Source organism: Lampetra fluviatilis, chromosome 18, assembly GCF_964198595.1.
Source record: "Lampetra fluviatilis chromosome 18, kcLamFluv1.1, whole genome shotgun sequence".
NCBI classification, from domain to species: Eukaryota; Metazoa; Chordata; class Hyperoartia; order Petromyzontiformes; family Petromyzontidae; genus Lampetra; species Lampetra fluviatilis.
The window spans coordinates 10,256,368-10,277,592 of record NC_136292.1 but is presented as its reverse complement, the minus strand read 5'-3'; the positions used below and the strand labels follow the sequence as shown (position 1 = coordinate 10,277,592).

At 47.9% G+C, this 21,225-nt stretch overlaps 1 protein-coding gene across 1 annotated transcript in view; it reads right to left on the bottom strand.

The window, feature by feature from the left end:
• LOC144937216 (zinc finger and BTB domain-containing protein 18-like) overlaps window positions 1–12,249 on the bottom strand; it is a 65,892-nt gene extending 53,643 nt beyond the window's left edge. The window contains exon 1 of the mRNA XM_078864572.1: window positions 12,183–12,249. Coding sequence (XP_078720698.1) covers window positions 12,183–12,222 — 40 coding nt within the window. The 5' untranslated portion in view covers window positions 12,223–12,249. The remainder of the gene's footprint in view (window positions 1–12,182) is intronic.
• Window positions 12,250–21,225: the final 8,976 nt, after the last annotated feature.

The following is a 21,225-nucleotide window of genomic DNA, read 5'->3' as shown; positions in this document are numbered from 1 at the left end:
AATTTTGCTGTGACGTTCCACCTGAAGACGGAAGCTTATGTTGCCTCCGAAACGTCGTGATTTAATTTAGTTTTATTTTTTTACCGACGTGACTTTACCCAAAAAAAAAACAAAGAGTATGAATCCTTGCAGTCACGAAAACTACAAATCTAGAATTAAGGGGCTGTTGGTTTATATATCAGCGGTCCTTAGCCTGGGGTGCACGCACACCCTGGGGGGTAACGAGACGTGACCAGATTTTTGTTTTAGAAGGCACATCATCGAAAACACAAAGTAAGTACGTGCAACTGCTTTGCTTAATCAAAACCCCTATGTATTTACGAGCATAACGTTTTTTTAACGATTGGGTACCAAATGGGGTTCAAGGCTGCAGCAAAGGTTTATGTTTGAGGTGTCAGAGGTTCGCGTCACCACGCGCAGTGACTCGTGGCCGCTACATCCAACACGGTCGGCCAATCGTGAACCTGTCATGAACAAATACGAATGGGTTTGACCCTTTCTGGCACTACAACAGGAGTCGTTAAGATGTTCGAACGCCAAATAGAAACCTTACGCAAGGAATCAATTGAACACGTCGGCTTTCGCGACCGATATCATCCACAATCGAGGTTTATTTTGGGGGGTTAGATCGCATAACTGTTTAAACGTGTCGTCAAAACCCGCCACCACCCAGACACAGCCAACTAGTAAGGGTCGTCACGTAAGCAGGACGTGGCCAATTCGTCACGCCGGTGTGTCCCTCATCGTCCGCCCTTTCTCGTGTCCGTCACCTCTTATCCACCCCCTCCACTTGCCCCGCACTCGAACAACTTCGCGTATAGCATAACGACGTGTAACCGCACTGTGTGGAGTACAATAGATGATTTACGTACATTCTGGTTTTTTTATTGTATCGCGCACTGTATCCTATTGTGCCCTGTTTAATTCGCGTCAGGGTTTACAGCCGCAAACGAGTGATGAGTAGCGTATCTCTAGGAGCGCAACGTGACTTTGTGGGTGCGTCTAGGGTGAATATTCGCGCATTACCACCGCACCCTCCGGGCGTCTTTGTTCAGCTCTCGTTGGCAAAACAAAAGAAAAACCCCGCTTATGATTGCCGTCGTGTCGATATTTGTCGTCGTTATTGCACCTTTCAGGAACGCAATCTCCGACGTAAACCGCGGGGTCACGCGTGTTACTGCGGCTCGAATTTGGAAATAAAATAAATATACGGACCCAGACGGCGGCACACAATGGGCCCTGCTCTTAAAAATGGTCGTCATGGGATCGTGCGGTTAATGCACGCCGCAGGGAATAACCAGGGATGCCCGTTGGATTCGAACCTACTTCCGTTCCTCTGTTAAAACACCACCCCCCCCTCCTATTTCTTCTTGTGCCATCTCTTCTCACCTCCGATTTGAACGGTTGGCTATGTACGGTGCGAAAGAAGTTCAACATACACGCATGCGGTCCCAGTCGGTGTGACACATTCCTCACAGCGATGGGTGGCGATGAAGATGAGTTATCTGATTGGTGTAGAAGTTCCTGGGCCTGGAACCATGATCTCTGACTCGGTTCATTGAGTCTCCTCCCCACCCACCCCCACACTGCACGTTACAGTCATTACCGTAACACAGCACATACTGGACAATCTGTGAACAAAAATTGTTTCGTAGCTCATCAGATTCGGTCGAGGATAAATAAAGAATTTGAGTGTGACGTGTACGCGTGCGCGTACGGGGGTTGTTTTGCCGGGCCGCTGGTGGATGGGGGCCTGCGTGCTGCCGTGCACGGGACCCACAACTCCACGGGGGGTCAGCGAATGTTGAATTTACGCAGATTTGTTTTTAACGAACTTGTCATCCAGCCAGCAAAACTTTTTTCTAATATACGGTCGATTGAAAGCTAATTTCCGCTTTTGCGCGGTTGGCGACGTAGGGTACAAAAGAAGTTCAAAATACATAGTATGAAACCAGGACGAGCTGTTGAGTCCCATGCAGTATCCACATTAACAATGCAACGGTCGTAAATTGCTGTTTCATTCGGTTGTTTTAATTGTAATATTTAAATGTACCACCAGTTGCCTACGATGACATCCCCACACTACTTAAAGGCCGTTGTAAGGCGGAGGAGCAGAAAGAGGGGGAGAGTTGGGTGTGGAGGGAGTCCCTCTGCTATCCCGGAGACAAACACAAATAAATCCGGTGTGTTTCCAGCAAGGCCGTAATTATAATACATGTTGGGGGGCAAACATCCCCCACGAAATTCAAATATGCTCAAAATGTCCCTCCCAATATATTGCTATAAAATAGATTTCTGTTTAAATGCTTGTGGTTATGGTTGTACTTAATACAATGAAACAAGAAAAGGTAAAAAATAGAAAAAACAGAGCAATGTAATACAATAAACTATTATACATTGTAAAAAAGAAATCCTATGTGTTAGTGAATTTTCTTTATTTTAGGCAGGAAATTAGTTTTCAAATTCAAATTTTTTCTGGGCGGGGACCCCCAGACCCCCTGGAAGATTTGGTCCCCCCCAATGTTGCCTCCATGGCTACGGCCTTGCTTTCCACCCATTCACTCACCCACCCACCCACCAACCCGATCCCCTCGTATATCCTCTCGAGTGCAGTCAGCGAGCACCTATAAGAACCCTCTACGCCACACGAGGTGGTTCCTGTGACCAATCACCACGCCCGGCCGCCTTTGTCTCCCCGGTGCTGACGGGTACACGCCGCACCAGCTACTCGCTTAAGGCCTGAGCCGACTTCGGGGAGGCCCAGACCCGTTTCAATGAATTTTTATTGGTGGCGATTGTCAAGTGGAGCTCTGGGTGGGATGACGCCCCTCGGGTTCGTGGCGCGGTGCCGCAATCCGCTGCACCACTGCTCCCCACTGAATCACCACCACCGCCACCACCGCCGCCACCACCGCCACCAGCCACCACCAACAGCAACCTCCACCACCAGAACAAAACATCCACAAAGCAACAGCGCGCGCGTGTGCGCGCGACCGCATCCGGTTGGCGTCAACGTCAAGTCACGACAAGCAACACGCCAATCACTCAAATAAAAAGGTTTGGGGGTTGTAGGGGGTGGGACAGGAGGAGGGAGGGGGGGGTCTGGATAAAGGGGGGAGGAGGAGGGGGGGTTGCCTCTGGCGACAAATCATAAACTAGGAGAAGGCCCCACAACACCGGTGTGTGTCTCTCCCCCCACCACCACCGCCGCTGCTCGGTGTCTATTTGCTCGAAAGCGTTTTTTTTTCTTCTCCTCCTAGGGGCAAATCGGAAATGCCATCACGCGGGCAAGCACACCGCGTGCTACGCCGGTCGGTAGGTAGGCAGCTGGGGTATGTTGTTGTGAGCGGGCTGCTATAGGGGCAGCACAAGTGACAACATTCAGTGGCAACATTCAGTCCGCGCGTGCTGTTTTCATTGTACTGCTTAAATCTGCTTTTGCGTATGGTGGCAGTATCTATGTTGGACTTCTTGCGCGGCGTTCGTAGCCAACCGTGCTAATCGGAGGTGTGGGGGGAAGGACAGAAAACTAAACACATTCAATATCTGTTGGAATTAAATTCGTTTTCCAATCTTGATTTAAAAGTGCATAGCTCCAGTGGCTTCCTAATAAGCAGCAATACGTCCAGGAGCTCTATGCTGCTGGCCATGGCGAGAGAGAGAGAGGGAGGGGGCTTCAGGAGAGAGAGTTCGTGGTGTCTTGCTCTTCCTCCTCTGCTGAAGGAGCGCACACTCCAGTCGGCTATTACATGATCCATAGGCTGGGGTTGGCATGGCCACAATGGCACTGTGGCTCGTCTTTGATAAATCTGTATGAGTCTGCACGTGTTCCTATGGGGTTACAGCTGGTGCATCTGCCAGTCATCTCAGTCAGTCAACCCGTGGCACCTGCAGGATCTGTCCCGTGACCTGTCAGCAGCGAGCCCTCGACACTTCACGTGACCTCAAAGTGCACCTGGCCTGGCACAGGCATCGTGGTGATGTCACCGCCACTTAGTGGCGAATACTGTTGTTGTTGTCACAATATGGCCCATAGTTTGGCTTTCTTAAGCCACGGTCGCACTCCTGTGAGGCTTGAATTTTTAATCTTCAATTTCCATTGTGCGAAAGTTGGCGCTCGTCGTCCCGTTGATGTTTCTGATGCGGCTGATGGACACGCCAAAGTCGCCTCTTCGAGGAGGAAATGTCAAAGCCATATTTGCTCGCCGTGTACAGAGAGGCCCAAAATCACCCGTGGATTGCGAGCGCTCACGCAGAGCCGCACGACGCGGACACGCCGACAGACGCCACGAATGCACCGAAGTTGCTCTCACAAGACGAGAAACAACATTCGGGGGTCAAGGGATCGCACCCGGACAAGCAAATAAAAAATGCGTGGGGTGAGTCTGCTCGGAAAGCGCTTGGACCGTCCACTGCAAAGTTGCTTGTTATAGGCAGATAGCGTGACGACATAGTGGTAGTGCAGCAAAAAATCGAATGTTCATCTTCTTGGTTCTTTCGGTAAAGTCACGTAGAAGGGAAGTAATACAATAATAAAAATAAAACATAATAAAATAATTCTCACGACGTTTCGGCTACAACGCAAGCAGCCGTCTTCTATGTATTATTTTCATTATTTTATTACTTCCCTTCTACGTGACTTTACCGAAAGAACCAAGAAGATGAATCCCTGCAGTCACGAAAGCTTTAAATCGAAATCCAATGTTGTATTGTACTCATATGCCCCCCTCCCCCCCTCTGACCAGCTCGGCGAAGTATGCTGCAATAACCCCCCTCCAGGCACGCTTCATGACCGACAATGCAGCGTGGGGAGGGAGGCCCTTGATCCGGTAGTTGTGATTGACAGTAGGGTGGAGTTCATTGCTTGGTCGAGGGCGCGCAGTTATGATTGGAGGCGACTCAGTGTCCCGCTTAGATGCGACCTGCGTACAATCCGACCCCTTGTCCCGACGGCAGCGGTGGTTTGAACTGCGTGTGTAAGTCAGGATCTCAGTGTGTATTCGTGCTGGAGTGAATGCGGCGACGAGCTTTAACGCTCTATTGTCACGGGTTTCCAGTCGGGGCTTGTACAGGGGCTACAACAACAAAACACAACACACAAACAAAGTACACGGAAGGTAAACAAATCACCCAAACAAACACAACACGAAACCATCCACATCCTAACAGACAAAGCCACTGAAGGTATTAATTATTCTTTTTTAAAAGCGAGCTGGCCACAAATGATAGCTCTACGAAGTGGCTTTCGTTCATTGAAATAATGAATGAAAGCAATGTTTTAACGTCTGCATCAGAATTGTCTACACTTACAGTATATGTCAAACGCAACACAACCCTGGATGTAATGGGATTCCCTTTAAAATACAATAACTCATCAAATGACGTTACATTAAAAAAACGGGTTTTGTGTATACCAGCCATCATCCAAGCTTCCCGTTGCTGGATGAAGGCCTCTCGATGCGGCATGAATATTGGGGGGCTTGTTTGACCATACTTCCCTACTTTGGTCAATGCCGGATATTCCTCGAGCAAAAGTAGCTACCATATGTAGCTACGGGCCCCACACTTTCAAGGGCCCCGCGCTAAATGCTTTCAAGCTATCAATTCCAGTTGAGTGATTCTGCACTTGCTCTACGACTGCAGTACTATACTGCCTTCAACTTTTTATGAACGACTGGGTGTTAAAGTTGAGCGATTCGTCGTATTATCTGGCTGTATAGCAAATTAAAAAATACAATTACTTTACGATGCAAGTAAAAAATGTGTGTTTTAATATTAACGTGTTTTTATTTTTTAGGGCCCCTTCATAACAAATGCTACAAGACCCGCACTAGCTTCATCCGGTACTGACAATGCTGCGTGATATTACCCTGAAAAGCCCACCGGTAAACGGACTCAGTCGTCAGACAGACTCGGTGAATCAACTGCTGGATGAAGGCGCGTGCCACCCTTCAAACTCTCGCGGACCTGCGACGTCAAATAGTCCGCGTGGCACCTTCGCACGAGGCGGCCTCACCGCTCCGTCTCCCGCGGTGGACGTGCCTTGGCTGCCGCTCGAACATTTGTTCGTCTTGGCCATCGGCCATCACCCCCTTCGCAGTCGTGCGTCCTTCGCTAGCCCAGCGACTTCTCTTAACATTGAGAATTGTGTCGATAGCATGCGAAGAATGTTCTCTCATTCCGGTTTGATTGGACTCAAAATGTTTCACTTGTATGGCGAGAGGCGAAAGGAGGAGACCTGTTTATGCTGTTACCCATCAAGTGACTGAGTGGTTGTGTGACAGGGTGTCTGAGTGGGTGACTGTGTGATTTGGTGGCTCTGTGACTGAGTTGCTGAGTGGCTGGGTGACTGAGTGGCTGGGTGGCTGAGTGAATGGGTGTCTGAGTGGGTGACTGCGTGATTTGGTGGCTCTGTGACTGAGTGGCTGAGTGGCTGGGTGGCTGAGTGGCTGGGTGACTGAGTAGCTGGGTGACTGAGTGGCTGCGTGACTGAGTGGACGGGTGACTGGCTGGCAGAGTGGCTGGGTGGCTGAGTGGCTGGGTGACTGAGTAGCTGAGTGGCTGCGTGACTGAGTGGCTGGGTGACTGAGTGGCTAGGTGACTGAGTGGCCGGGTGACTGACTGGCAGAGTGACTGAGTGGCCGGGTGACTGGCTGGCAGGGTGACTGAGTGACTGAGCGACTTAGTCACCGTGTTGTTGGTGTGGCTGTGGTGGGTGTCGATTGAAAATGTTTTGTTGTTGTTTCTCATCGAAGAGGCGTCGTGCCCGTGCAGGAAACGCTGTGAGCACATTCATGGCACGTTATTGTTTATAATAATAATATTAAAGGCAGCGATTGTGCCCCTACCCGGACACGTCCAACGACACGCGCTCGCAGCTTGCGGTCGCAAATGCCTCCTCTCGCCTCCTTCCCTCGCTCCTCCGTTCCAATCTCTGGGGGCAATGGATTTAAAACCCCACCGCGCCCATGAAACGCGTTCAGCTACTCGCACTCGCCAACACTCGCACACGTGGCACGGGCCAGTATTTCAGGTCTGCCAACCTTATTGCGTGGGGGCAAAGGCCGGGGCCGATGGTTAGATAGGCGAGTTCTTTCTCTCTCGGTTTTGGACCGAAGTGTGCATTGATTCGTAGACTCAAGTGGGCACATTTCGCTGAGGCTCAAGGCTTTTTCAGAAGAATCCTGCCACGAGACGTTTGGCCGTCTCAAATGAAGAAGTATTTACATGTTTAGCAAGTTTAATGGGTTATATTTTTACACACCCACACGGATAATGTATTTAATAAATAAACAACTTGCAGCTCACGGATGAGGAATCCCTGCCTCCACGTGCGGTATTGTTTGACCATACTTCACCACGTCGGTCGGGGGGGGGGGGGGTTAGCGAGTGTTGGGACGGTGATCGAACTCGGGTGGCCGAGGAATCGAAGCGAAGTGCGCTAACCACTACGCCACCGCTTCACGCCCAAACAGCTGTCGTGGCTGTGACGGTTCCACCTGAAGACGGCAGCTTGTGTTGCCTCCGAAACGTCGTGATTTTTATTTTATTTTACTTTTATTAATTTTAATGTTTTACCTACGTGACTTACCCGAAAAAAACCTAAGAATATAAATCAGCAGGAATTGATGTGTTTAGCCACATTCGAATGACTGCTCGTGATACAATTCTTGCACGTAAGTTGACGATGAATACGACATATATAAGATAAAAAGAAAAAGACAGCATCTCCTATATACTGTAGACTTACATGGACTGTTGGAAAGAGTGCTGATATCGATCACCTATGGACCGGTTCAAATATTCGTGACTGTCACATTGGTCGTGAGCGGGAATTGAATTCGGAACGCCGGTTTCATAGCGCAAAAACGCTAACCACTGCGCCACCGCTCCCCCAACGTGCGTCGATAAACAGAATATAACGCGCAAATATTTAAGGCGGCCCATGTGCACACATATAAAGGTTACAGCATACATATAACGTGTAATTTATATGAACACAACGTACACACGCCGTCTTTGAACTTTTCATCTGCTACAGTGGTTACTGCTGTTAGGGACCGTGAGGCAATGCGGGCAAGGCGCTCACGAGGGAGTGGATGTGGTTAACGCCACGCCCGGTCGTCTTTGTCTTCCCAGCACCGGGATGTTTACTTAACGGCCCCATCCAAGAACCCGCTTCAAAGATGTTTCGCCACTGATATTGGCCATGAGCTCGAATCGAATTCGGGTCGCCGGGTTCGTAGCGCAGCCGCTGCGCCACCGCTCGCCACGTTTCATACAAACGAAGGCAAAGATCCCCCGTGTAGCCTTAACAGACAGTTGGGGCAAGTGCTGTTAGCGAGCACCTCTGAAGGTCGGCACGACACACAGGGGGGGGGAGGGGTGGGTGGCCAGCAACCACGCCTGACCGCCTTTGTCTCCCCAGTGGCGATGTTTACACACCGCACCAGGTACTCATCTGAGGCTGAGTCGACGTAGGGTAGGCCCAGGACCGGTTCGAATATTCGCCACTGTTTATTGGTCGGGAGCGAGAATCGAACTCGGATCGCCGAGTTTGCAGCGTAGCGCGGCGTGCTAACCAACTGCGCCACCGCACCCCATATATACATACAAAGACAAAGATCCCCCGTACAGCCTGTAACAGACTGTAGGGGCAAGTGCTGTTAGCGAGCACCTACACACACATTCATACACACACATTCATACACACACATTCATACACACACATTCATACACACACACATTTATACACACACGCATTCACACACACACACACACATTCATACACATTCACACACATACACATACACACACATTCCCACACACACATTCACACACACATATTCACATTCATACACACACACATTCACACACACCCTCATACACATTCACACACGTACACACACACATTCACACACACACATTCACACACACCCATTCACACACACAGACAAAGTTCCCCCGTATAGCCTATAACAAACTGTAGGGGCAAGTGCTGTTAGCGAGCACCTACACACACACATTCAGACACACACACACATTCATACACACACATTCACACACACACATTCACACACATACACACACATTCACACACACACATTCACACACACACACATTCATACACACACACACATTCTCACACACATACACATTCACACACACACATTCACATACACACATTCACACACTCATTCACACACACACATTCACACACACATTCACACACACACATTCACACACACACATTCACACACACACATTCACATACACATTCACACACACACATTCACACACACACCTTCACACACACTCACACACATACACATTCACACACACACATTCACACACCTTCACACACACACCTTCACACACTCACACACATACACCTTCACACACACTCACTCACACACATACCTTCACACACATTCACACACACACTCACACACACACACTCACACACCTTCACACACACACACCTTCACACACACTCACACACACACACCTTCACACACACCTTCACACACTCACAAACACACACACCTTCACACACACTCACACACATACACATTCACACACACACATTCACACACCTTCACACACACACCTTCACACACTCACACACATACACCTTCACACACACTCACTCACACACACACCTGTCGCAGTGTGGGAGGAGGTCTCGCTGTGTTGCCTGCATGCCCCCTCTTGCGCTCACCCACGTGCGTGCCACGTGCGTGCCACTGCACGTGGCACGGAGCGCCCCTTGCCACGGCCGCGTTGCCTCTCGTGCCGCGCTGCGCAACATCTGCGGCAGCTGCCCTCCAGTAGCGCGTGTGGTCGACAGCTGACTCGTGCCGACAACATTAACACTGACAAACACCGATATATAATCCGCGTTCGCTCTGATTGTTTTTTTTCACATACATAGATGAAACATTCCCATAGATGTACACCTGAAATGTGGTGTGTTTGGTGGAGGTGGGGGTGCGGGTGGGAGCTTCCGCTGATTTCTATTTTCTTCTGTCGCTTGTGGGCACGCATCGAAGGGGTGAACCCAAACGTCGTTAGACATTGCTGCGCGGGGGAGAGCCTCTTTGATTCAGGTATTGCTCCGCCTTGTTGTTAAATGGACTGCGAAAAGTGATGGCCATCTGTTGAACACACGGCAGTACGCAACTGCGTATATTTATACACGAAAATTAAAGATCCCCCCGTGTAGCCTGAACAGACTGTTGGGCCCAAGTGCTGTTAGCGAGCAGCACCTATGAAGGCCGGCACGGTATCACGAGGGGGTGGGTGGCCAGCACCACGCCCGACCGCCTTTGTCTCCCCAGTGGCGATGTTTTTTGACAAACCGTACCGGGTACTCATTTGAGGCTGAGTCGATCTAGGGGAGGCCCAAGACCGGTTCAGATAATCGTCACTGGTGTTGGCCGTGAGCGGGAATCGAACTCGGGTCGTCGGTTTCGTAGCGCAGCGTAGCACTAACCGCTACACCGCCGCTTTTTATACGCACAGACACACACGCGCGCGGACGTGCATACCATCACATTCGCTGTGCTTCATAAGAAGCCGCGGTTTGGTCTGCCCAACGCGTTACGTCCTCACGCACATCGCACGCGTCGAGTCAGCGTCAACACGCGCCTCGTAACGACTCCACGTTCATTTACAGGCTATTAGGAAGCGCGTTACTCATTATGACAAAGTTGGACTAATGGCCTTAATCTAAGTTGTCTTGTGGTTGTTGTTGTTGTTTGACTTGCATCCCACTGGAATATTTGCACAGGGTTGGTGTACGGTGATTTTTTCTGCAATATTTTGCTGTCTTTTCTTGGATTTTCTGTTTGCACATAGTCACTTTAAGATGTTTTCTTGTTCATGTTTTTGTTTTTTTGTTTGTTGCGGTTGCACCCGATTCAAGAGCCGAATGGCTCGCAGGGCTATACCTAATAAATACACTTTTGAACTTGAACTTTGAACAAAGACAACGATCCCCGTGTAGCCTTAACAAACTGTTGGGGCAAGTGCTGTTAGTGAGCAGCACCTATGAGGGCAACGATGGGGGGGGGGTGGCCAGCATCACGCCCGACCGCCTTTGTCTCCCTCGTGGTGATGTTTACTGCGCACCGCGCCGTTACAGCAGCGTTGGCAACATCCATTGCAGGTTAGTGAAGTGATATTATATTCTATACACCGTACAACGCCACGTGCAACATTTCCTGTGCGTGGAAAACAATCATGCTGCACTTAACGTTCATACATTTATCTACTCGAGTAACACGCGTGTAAATATATTTCACGAATGTTTCACCCCGTGGGTGTCAAGGCAAGCGTGTAGGTCACGGGGTTTGTTTGACCATACTTCACCACGTTGGTTAATCATAGATTCATTGTGAGCGTGGGAGGGAAGGGGGGGGACAGCACCGAATCAAATATCACTCGTCACAGATGTTTGCCGAGGGCCAGGAATCAAACTTAGGATCGTAGTATTGTCAGGTTTATTGCTGTAGTTTTCCCAAACCTCTGTGGAACTGTGTAATCCAAATATATACCAATATGCTTCAAAGAAAACGATGCTTCATCGTGTTCATAAATAATAATGCATATCTTTTTATCCGCAGGCATCTCGTGCCATGTTATTTTGCAGCCGCGAACATTACACGTAATTTATAATATCGGTATGCTCAATTATATATTAGATATAGATTTGTGTGTATAATTACGCCACGGCAAAGCTACGTTAAATTGGCAGTGGTTACGTAGAGTATTAATCATTGAAGTGAATTGTAACATTCATTTGCATAATTAATTAACGATTACGTCAATTATTTTATATTTATATGTACATTAACAAGCCACCGACGATTGTGTTGAGACGTGTGCTTGAATTGAAATGCTCGTGTTCCGATGTTACAGGCCGGAACACCCCAACACACGAACCAAGAATTGGCGAGGCTTATCTGGAGAAAAGGCATTATCCTAACATCACTATAAGTCACTGTGTAAATTCTCATTACATACTTAGTTTTTTAACCCAAGAAAAGCTTTAAACTTGCAATAACCATTTTCAGAATGCCTTACGGAGGCTTGTCCAATTCCTTCGTGAAAACAAAACTGCACGTGGGAGAACTGTCACGGAATGGATCGCCCAGCAAAAACTAGAAAAAAAAACCTACTTGCTGTACTGCCTCCTCCGTTGCACTGCCGGTGGGTCATCCCGTCCTGTCCACCAACCCTTGCTTCCGCGTCTCTGGCTCGGGCTTGCACCTATCAGCGGCATTCGCAATAAACAACAGCCTGGTCTAAAGGGCCAGTCTACTTGCAGAGACTGACCAGGGCATGATTGGATGAAGAGTACTAATAACCACACAACACCCACGGGAACACAACGTAGCTGAATGGAATGTTCCCTGCGTGTCTGGCCACGTGGAATGGTTCATTTACAGACCGTTCTAATTTAAAAGTCAATTTTTTTAGACAGGGAAAGCCCCTTTTCACTGAGCAGTCATCAAGATTGCCCTGAAGAAATGATTCATTTTCTGTCTGCGCTGGCCTTTACTTCATTGATACGTATCGGTGTGTATATGCATATGCTGAGTGTATGTGTGTGTGTATGTCGTTATGGCATATACGAGAGGAGCGGTGGCGTAGCGGTTAGCGCGGTGCTCTACGAACCCGGCGTCCCGAGTTCGTTTCCCGCTCATGGCGAACATCAGTGACGATTATCGGAGCCGGTCCTGGGCCTCCCCTAGGTCGACTCAGCCTCAAACGAGTACCTGGTGCGGTGTGGGAACAGCATCGCCACTGGACAGACAAAGGCAGGCGGGCATGGGCTTGCCACCCACCCCTTCGTGTGCTGTGCCGGCCTTCATAGGTGCTTGCGAACAGAACTTGCCGCAATACTCTATTGAGGCTATACGGGGGATCTTTACCTTTATATGTCGTTATATAGGGTGCAGCGGTTTAGCGCACTGCCTTACAAAAAAAAACCCCAGTCAACTGAGTTAAATTTGCGGCCATGGTTAACGTCGGTGTTGGCATTGGCGAGTACTAAGTCTGGGTCACTCGTAGGTCGACTCAACCTTAAATGAGTACACGAGGCGGCGTGTGTACACATTGGCACTGTGGAGACAAGATGTAGCTGGGCATGGTCGTGGTCACACTCACCCCTTTGTTTTCCATGCCGGCCTCAGTCGGCGCTTGCTAGCAATGTTTGCCGTAACAGTCTACAAGGCTATATGGAGGCGGTGTCTTTGTCGATTATCTTTCTTGTAACTATTAAAGTATAGGGGTGAAGAGATAAGTCAAAATAACTATGGATAGCAGTGGTGCACATTCCACATTCTCATGGCAGGGCCCATTCTATCTACAGGGCAACCGCCATTAATTTTCCCCCAAAGTGGTAATGTTAGCCCGAGTCAGCTAACTCATCGGGATGTGAGCTTGTAGCGTGCAATGATGAGTACAGTTCTAAACGACTAATCAAGGCCTATAGCCAAGCAGTACTTATATACATACACCCGTGTACATTATACACAGGGCTGTGTATTAGGTACATTTACTGGTAGGAACCCACTGGTTCCACCAGCCCACAGGGGATTATTGTGTCCGTCCGCCGTGCAGGGAGGGGCTGAGTGGGGAGGGGAGGGTGGGGAGGGGCTGGGTGGGGAGGGTGGAACTGGGTGGGGGATGGGAGGGGTGGGGCTGGGTGTGGAGGGGCTGGTCACCCCGTGGTGCCCTTATAAAACTCAACGTTTTACCTACTCACGCCGGCTTGTGCCCGCCCTCACAGTCGGGCATATTTGCGGAATACACCACGCCGCTGTTGACCCTGGCCATTGACCGAGCAACCCAACGTTCCTACCAGCTCCCTCCGCAGAAATGTGTAAGTAAAACAAATGCATTGTATGCTGATGACATATATTGCGTTATCCTAGTTTGACTCTCACCAGCAGTGTTCAAGACAGACGTAAGAACATATATAACGACTTTGATTGTCTTATTAGCAAAGGCAGAAGGTTCCAAAGCTTAGGAGCTGGACAGTGGCATATGCTCGATTACCCCAGGAACAGAGCCTTGACCTCGAAATACTTCGAAGAAGGCGATCAGGAGATCTCAGGTACCTCGTTAGAGTGAAATACATTTATCAGTTCCTGCAAATATTGCTAAACTAAACCATTTAGTTTACCAGGGGAAGGCCCACTGAGCTATACGGCTCCTTTTCAACCAGAATATAATCAGAGTAGAATCAGAATAAGAATATGTATTCATACTGTAGGAATCCGAAGAGCTATAAAGCTTTTTTCACAGATGTCCGTGAAATAGGTTCACCCAGTAACACGGTGGCGAGATGTTAACTACATCGTCTTGTGTACAGGAGGTCATGGGTTCGATCCCGACCCTGCCTGACGCCTGTATATATGAAGTTTGCATGTTCCCCCCGTGGTCGCGTGGATTTTTATCCGCGGGTCCTCCGTGTTTTCCCTCCACATTTAGAATCAACAACGTGTGTTTAGAGTATTTGGCTGCTATACAATTCCACACGTTAAGCCACTTTTTCAGAGCTATCATTTGTGGCCAGGTCGCTTCTGAAAGCAAGCTCGATAGCTGATAGAATAATGAATAGTTTAGTTTTACTTCAGTGTTTGTTGTTACAGAGATAGAGATCTGCAAGTATCATGCTATTCAATGATAATTTTTTGCGTGGCCTCAAAAATTCTGAAATAAGAACATAAAGCAACATTTGTAATTCACCTTAACAATCCAAATTTAATTGGCTGCCCCAAATATAATATTTTCCCAATATTCTTGCATCATTGCCTTCAGAATATGCTTTTCTCCAAACAGTTTTAAGATTAAGATCTTGCAATTAAAATCGTATACACGCGCATTACCAATATCATTTTGAGCAAAGTGGGTCAACAAGGCACTCATTGTTCCAAAGTTTAAACAAGCGTATATATCCTCATTGTTATTATTATTTCCACGAGGTGAAGCATGGTCAAACAACCTCCATGCCGGGCACGGCATAGGGAGGTGAGGCCTTCACCCTGCAGTCGACTATTACACTGGTCAACACACTTTTTCTGGCATAAGGTATTCGAACGGTTTTAATGTAATTTTTGGGGGTGCTGATTCCAAATCTAGCATCAGTTTTTGTCTATCACATCAGGTTTTTGAGATATCAAATATTAAATTTTCAATAAAAACTGCAGAAGAAAAATATTAAATAAATGTGGATATCTACATAAAATTATATTATAAACACACTATCCTAAAAATACAGCACCATATTTTAACACTAAAGCAGTCACTGACTCGCAACAACTTGCAATCATAAGTGACAGAGTTAATTTCGGGTAAAATCAATGAAAATAGGGTATGACGATAGCATAAAATGAGATGTGATAGAGCAAATCTGAGATCAGATTTGGAATCAGCACCCTGAAATTAGTCTAAAAACAGCTGCAAAAGTCCAGGCCAGAAAAAAAATGTTTTTTTTTTGTTGACCAGTGTTATTTCTCTCGCAGAACAATAAAATAACGCGCGCAATGCAAAACGTTCGATCGATAAAATACTATCATCACACGTTATCTATCACGACGTACTTTTACTGACGTCGTCTCTCCACAATCGCATCACGTGTGCGCGCCCCTCTGTGGTCACGTGTGCTCGTCAGATGAAGAACACGAAGCAGAATTTCGCGGTGAGGACGCGCGCCCGTTCGGAGGACGATCGCTGCGCTGCGAGCTCACGGGGCTGTTACAACAGAGTCCACTGAGCACCTTTGCACCGCCCTGACGTGCTATAATAACATAGCCTAATTGGAATGATCGCAGTGGGGGGGGGGGGATGTCAGGGCATTGCTCGGCAGGAGTCCAGTTTGACGTCGCAGCGCGCCTGTCACCCGTTTGTTTGTTCGTTTCTCTTTCGCGTAGCTGCGGCTGTGCGTGGGGCCACTCCACTCGAAGTGAAGCAAGCCGGCAAGCCAGTCCGTACAGGGAGCCTCCGTTTTGTTCGAGAAAATAGACGTCAAGGGGAAATGCGCTGCAGAGAAACGAGCGAATGATCACACACACATACACGCGCGCATATATAAATATACCAACGGATGCACGTGCTAGGCACACGAGCTCACACCCACGTGCAAGATAATCTAGTTGCTTGGTGGAATACTGTCCTTAAAATAAATATATAACGCATTTCTTTGAAAGTATTTCGATGCCAAGAATCGTACAAATCTGAGTGTTGGCGCTGGTGAGCTGTGTGGTAAAGTCCCATGGTGATGGATTTATGAGTTTTTGTTGTCTTTTTTTTTGTGAAACGTCCTTGGACGCTCGATCAGTGAGATATTTCTCGCTGCCGCGTAGATTTCCGCGGGCGCGTTGGGCAGCCTTCTGTGCGGCGACAGTGTTTCTCGGGGGGGGTTTGGGGTCGTACCGAGCGCTGTTCTGAGCAATGTCCGACGTTTCGCTCCACGAGCGCGAAAAAAATGCGCGGAGTGCGGAGCGAATCGTTGGACATCGTACGGCCTGACCGCGGAATTATAGTTTTTTTACTTTTGTTTTTAATTTTTTACTACCAGTAATATTACCCAGCATAAAATAGCAGCGGTTAGCCATGAAACAAAAAATACCGCTTCGAACTTGGCCTCAATTAAGGCCGCAATTCTGTAACGAGCAATAAAGCACGGAGCAGACATTGCCGTGTCCTTAATAATAATAAAAAAAGAAAACATATCTCGCGGCTCGGGGTTCAACGGGCCCTGAGATACGGACTGGCTCGTAGGCGATGTAGCCGATGGGTAAGAGCGGGTGAAGGCAGACTGCGTCCTTTCCTGCAAGGCAGGTCGCTGTTAAACCATCCCCGTAGTGGCTGGCATAAAACAACGTGGGGGGGGTGGAGTGGTGTTTGCGTTTCGGGAGGTATGGCAACAGAGGCTCTTCGACTGCTCGCCGTCTTGAGTCCAAGGTTCAGCGGTTGCCTAAACGCAAGCGCTGCCTTGCAGCTGGAGTTTCGGGTAAAGTTGTTCCCTCGATATTCGCGGGGAATACATTTCCGGAGACGCCCGTGAACAGCAAATGTCGCGCCTAATGATGTCGGCCTACTACGTGAAAGTAGCTATTACATACATGAACATGTTCATGAGACAAACAAATTTAAATATAATTTTTATTGAAAGCTTTAAGATATTTTTTGTTCATGTTTTTGTTTGTTGCGGTTGCACCCGATTCAAGAGCCGAATGGGTCACAGGGCTATACTTAATACATGAACATGAACTTGAACTAATGATGATTGCTTGTGTTGCAGTCGAAACGTCGTGAGAATTTTATTGTTTTATATTTTTATTATTTTAATGTTTCCCTTCTACGTGACTTTACCGAAAGAACCAAGAATATAAATCTAAATTGATTTGATAAACGTAAATTAATTACATATTAAAATATTAAATAATACTTTATAAATAGACTTACCTTCAATCATCATGATACTGTGCATCGTCACTTCATCTCATCACTTTCTTTCTCTCTCTCTCGACGCAGTCGTCGTGCGGAGCTCCAGATGCGATTCGGGGATAGTCAAAATCGCGCACAGCAAGTTCGTGAATAACGAGGCAGCACCGTCATATGTGTGCTGGTCCTCGCCTGGCTTAAGTCAGAGAGTTCAGTCCCCCCCCCTCCCCCACACAACACTCGATCGTCCGCCCCGATCTGGATTCCCATTGGTCCCGATAAGATTTTTCACGAATCGATACGATATGACATTTCACGATGTGACCGTCATCGAGACGTCGCTTTCTCTCAACGTAACTTTTTTTTATCGTGTTTCACTTTTTTGCCTGCCTTGTTTCTGTGCTTTGATATACTCCAAGTGCGAATAGATCGCTTAAAAAGTGATGCAACGACACTTCGCTCAACATGAGCCTCACATGGTTCTCATGATTATTGCAACTTTACGATGTGTATAACGCCCGTAACGCACACGCCGACAGAACATTATGACATGGTATACGTCCTCATGCCCCGTCTATTTATCCGCAAAACGGTTTTGCAAAGCGAGGTAACAGCTAATTTTATTTAGTACTCTGAGATATATTATTATTTAATTACATAATTGTGGTCAGAAATATTATACTTCAACATATTACTTGAGCAAAGATGATCACTACAATTATATATTGCGAAACAGATTATATTAATATTATTTTATTATTTCCCTTCTACGTGACTTTACCGAAAGAACCAAGAATATGAATTCCTGCAGTCACGAAATCTTTAAATCAAAGATTATATAACCTTATATCGCACCATTATTCGCAATATTGCTGTATAGTTGTGACACGAGTCCCTACAAAACCAATGCATTTTGTTTGTCAAGGAATGCATGAGACCCCCCCCCCCTCCACTATTAAACTATGAACTATGTTTTTCGTATTAAACTATAAAATATTTGTATTTTACCAGGTAAGGCCCACTGAGCTATGCAGCTCATTTTTCAGAAGCGACCTGGCCACAATGATAGCTCAACAAAGTGACTTATCATCATGTTGAAATGTATAGCAGCCAAATACTCTGAACACATGTTGATTCTAAACGTGGAGGCAAAAAACGGAGGACCTGTAAAAACAATTCCACGCGACCACAGGGAGAGAGACGCAGACTCCAAATATACAACTCTCGATTTCTGCCACTAATTGCCGTAATTGTCGTCGTTATTTGTAACTATTTATATCTTTATTGTAACCGGGAATCCTATTATATCCCCAGGATAACCACCCTCCTATTGAGTAAAACTTCAACTCTCAGCCAATCGCGGAGCAGTAAAACGCAGATGGACAACTTGACTTCAATATGCTACCCACATCGAAGATTAACGATCTTCTAATATGGTCGCAAACCAGCGTGGTGAAGTATGGTCAACAAAAACTTTCATGACCAACACGATGACGGGAGGCCTCGATCCAGCAGTGGATTGACAAAGGGCTTTTTAAAATGTATTGCCCCAACATCCATTATAATAACAATGATAATAATTCTGTTAGCGAGCACCTATTAATGCCAGAAATCTGAACAAGAAGGTAGTATGTCTCCCCAGTGCTGATGTTTATACACTGTACCAGATACTCATTTCTGGCTGAATTGACCTAGAGGAGACTCGGGACACATTCTGTTACCACTTAACACTGACATTACACTTGGCCTAGAATCAAACTCAGGTTGGCCTACTTCGTTGTGCAGTGCACAAAGCAAACCGCATCCATCCCCCTTCCTTGCCTACATGCACATGTGCAGACCTTTTGTCATTCCACTGCTGGATGAGTGACCCCCCCGCCCCCCACAATGCCGTGCGAGTAATAGGCCTCATATGCCCATATTTTACCGCACTGGTCAATGCAAACTCGGGAAAACGGGAGGCAGAGACGTGGGGGCATAGAAGTGCAATACAACAATGTTTTTTCTGTACTACCTTCTGCTGCCCACAACGTAGCCCCGCAGCAGCTTATAGCACCTGTTCCATTCCGGGTGTTCGCCCATCCAAGCCATACCTCCGATTAGCACGGTTGTCTATGTACGGTGCGAAAGAAGTTCAACACACACACACACATACACTATCCAGGCTCAACACAAGATCGGGTGGTTCGCAGGTGATTTGGCCATCTGCTCCCTCATTTCTCTACTCCCACTTATCTACTTACACTCCGCGCACATGCTGACAATGTCAAAGGTCAGACCGATAAGCAGCGCTGACATTACTGCAAGCGGAACACCTTCCACCTTAAACGGACGTGTGACCTGTTCCTGACCCCCGCTGTTCCGCACTGGCTGAATGGATTTGGCGAGGGGTTAGAGGTACCCACGATTGGTCTCACCGCCTTACAACAGGCTGCCGAATTTCCTTTCAGACAATTGCCAGGCCAATGCCAGCTGCTTGTAAGAGGGCCTCTTCACGCTGGCGCAGCCATGCGGGGGTATTTGACCATACTTCACCACGCTGGTCGCTGTCGGTTGACGAAGCGGGTCGGGTGCTGGCGTGGTGTTGGGGAGGGAGAGGGCGGTTTAGGGTCAACCCACAACTGGACGAAGGCCTCCCCCACACACCGTGTTTGTTACGGCGGTTTTTTGACCACACTTCACCACACTGGTTAGTACCGGTTGATGAATGGCGCGAGCCCCAGGAACGGTTCAAATATCACTCGCCACTGATACCAGCCTTTGCTTTGAATCGAGCTCAAGGTTGTCAGGTTCATTCCGCAGTGCGGAAACCACTGCACCAACCGCTCAACCTCGGTAGTATTTTTTGACTGAAGGCCTTCTCCATGCTGTGCAGGTCATAGGGCTTATGTTACCATACTTCACCTATGTTGGTTATTTCGAGTTTGGGGGCGGGGGGGGCAGGACTGGTTGGGAACATCTCTCGTCACTGATATTGGCCGTTGGTGGGAATCGATTTGGCGGACTCACAGCGCAGTGCGTTAATCGGTGTGCCACCACTCCCCCCCCCCATACAGAGGGCACCTATCGCACACATTCAATTGCCTCGTAACCAGGAGCGATGTTGATGTTAAAAATAAACCTGCCCGCGTCCCGGATCACCTCGATGGGGATTCAAACCCATCACGTTGCTAGCATCAGTGGCTCTGCGCGTGTGTTATTTTAAGCAAGCTTGGCGCGATCTCTTTTGCAAGGTTTGCCACCCAGCCACACGAAGCTCGAGCCGCTGAATAGCACGGAGACTCCAGACGAGTTTAGGATTCAGAACAAAAGTGATGTCACGTGACACCATTCTTACGAGTGGCATCATTTCCAGTGACGTCATACTTTCGGATGAATCCAATGTTTTTTTTGTCAGATCATCCGAACTTTCGTAATGAGGCCCAGTTTTCGGTGGCGAGATGGTAACTCCCTCCCCTGGTATGGAGGAGGTTGTGGGTTCCATCCCAACCCTGCTGCCTGCATATTTGGAGTGTGCGTGTCTTTCCCCGTGGTCGCGTGGATTTTTCTCCGGGTCCTCCGGTTTTTCCCTCCGCATTTTGAATCAACGTCACGTGTTTAGAGTATTTGGCTGCAAAAAATCTCCACGTGACAAGCCACTCTTCGTTGAGCTATCGTTTTTGGCGAGGTCGCATCTGAAAGAGAGCTATAAAGCTCAGTGGACCTTACCTGGTAAAATAAAATAAAAAGTTTGTTGTTGTTTACAATCACTTGCATGACCAGTGA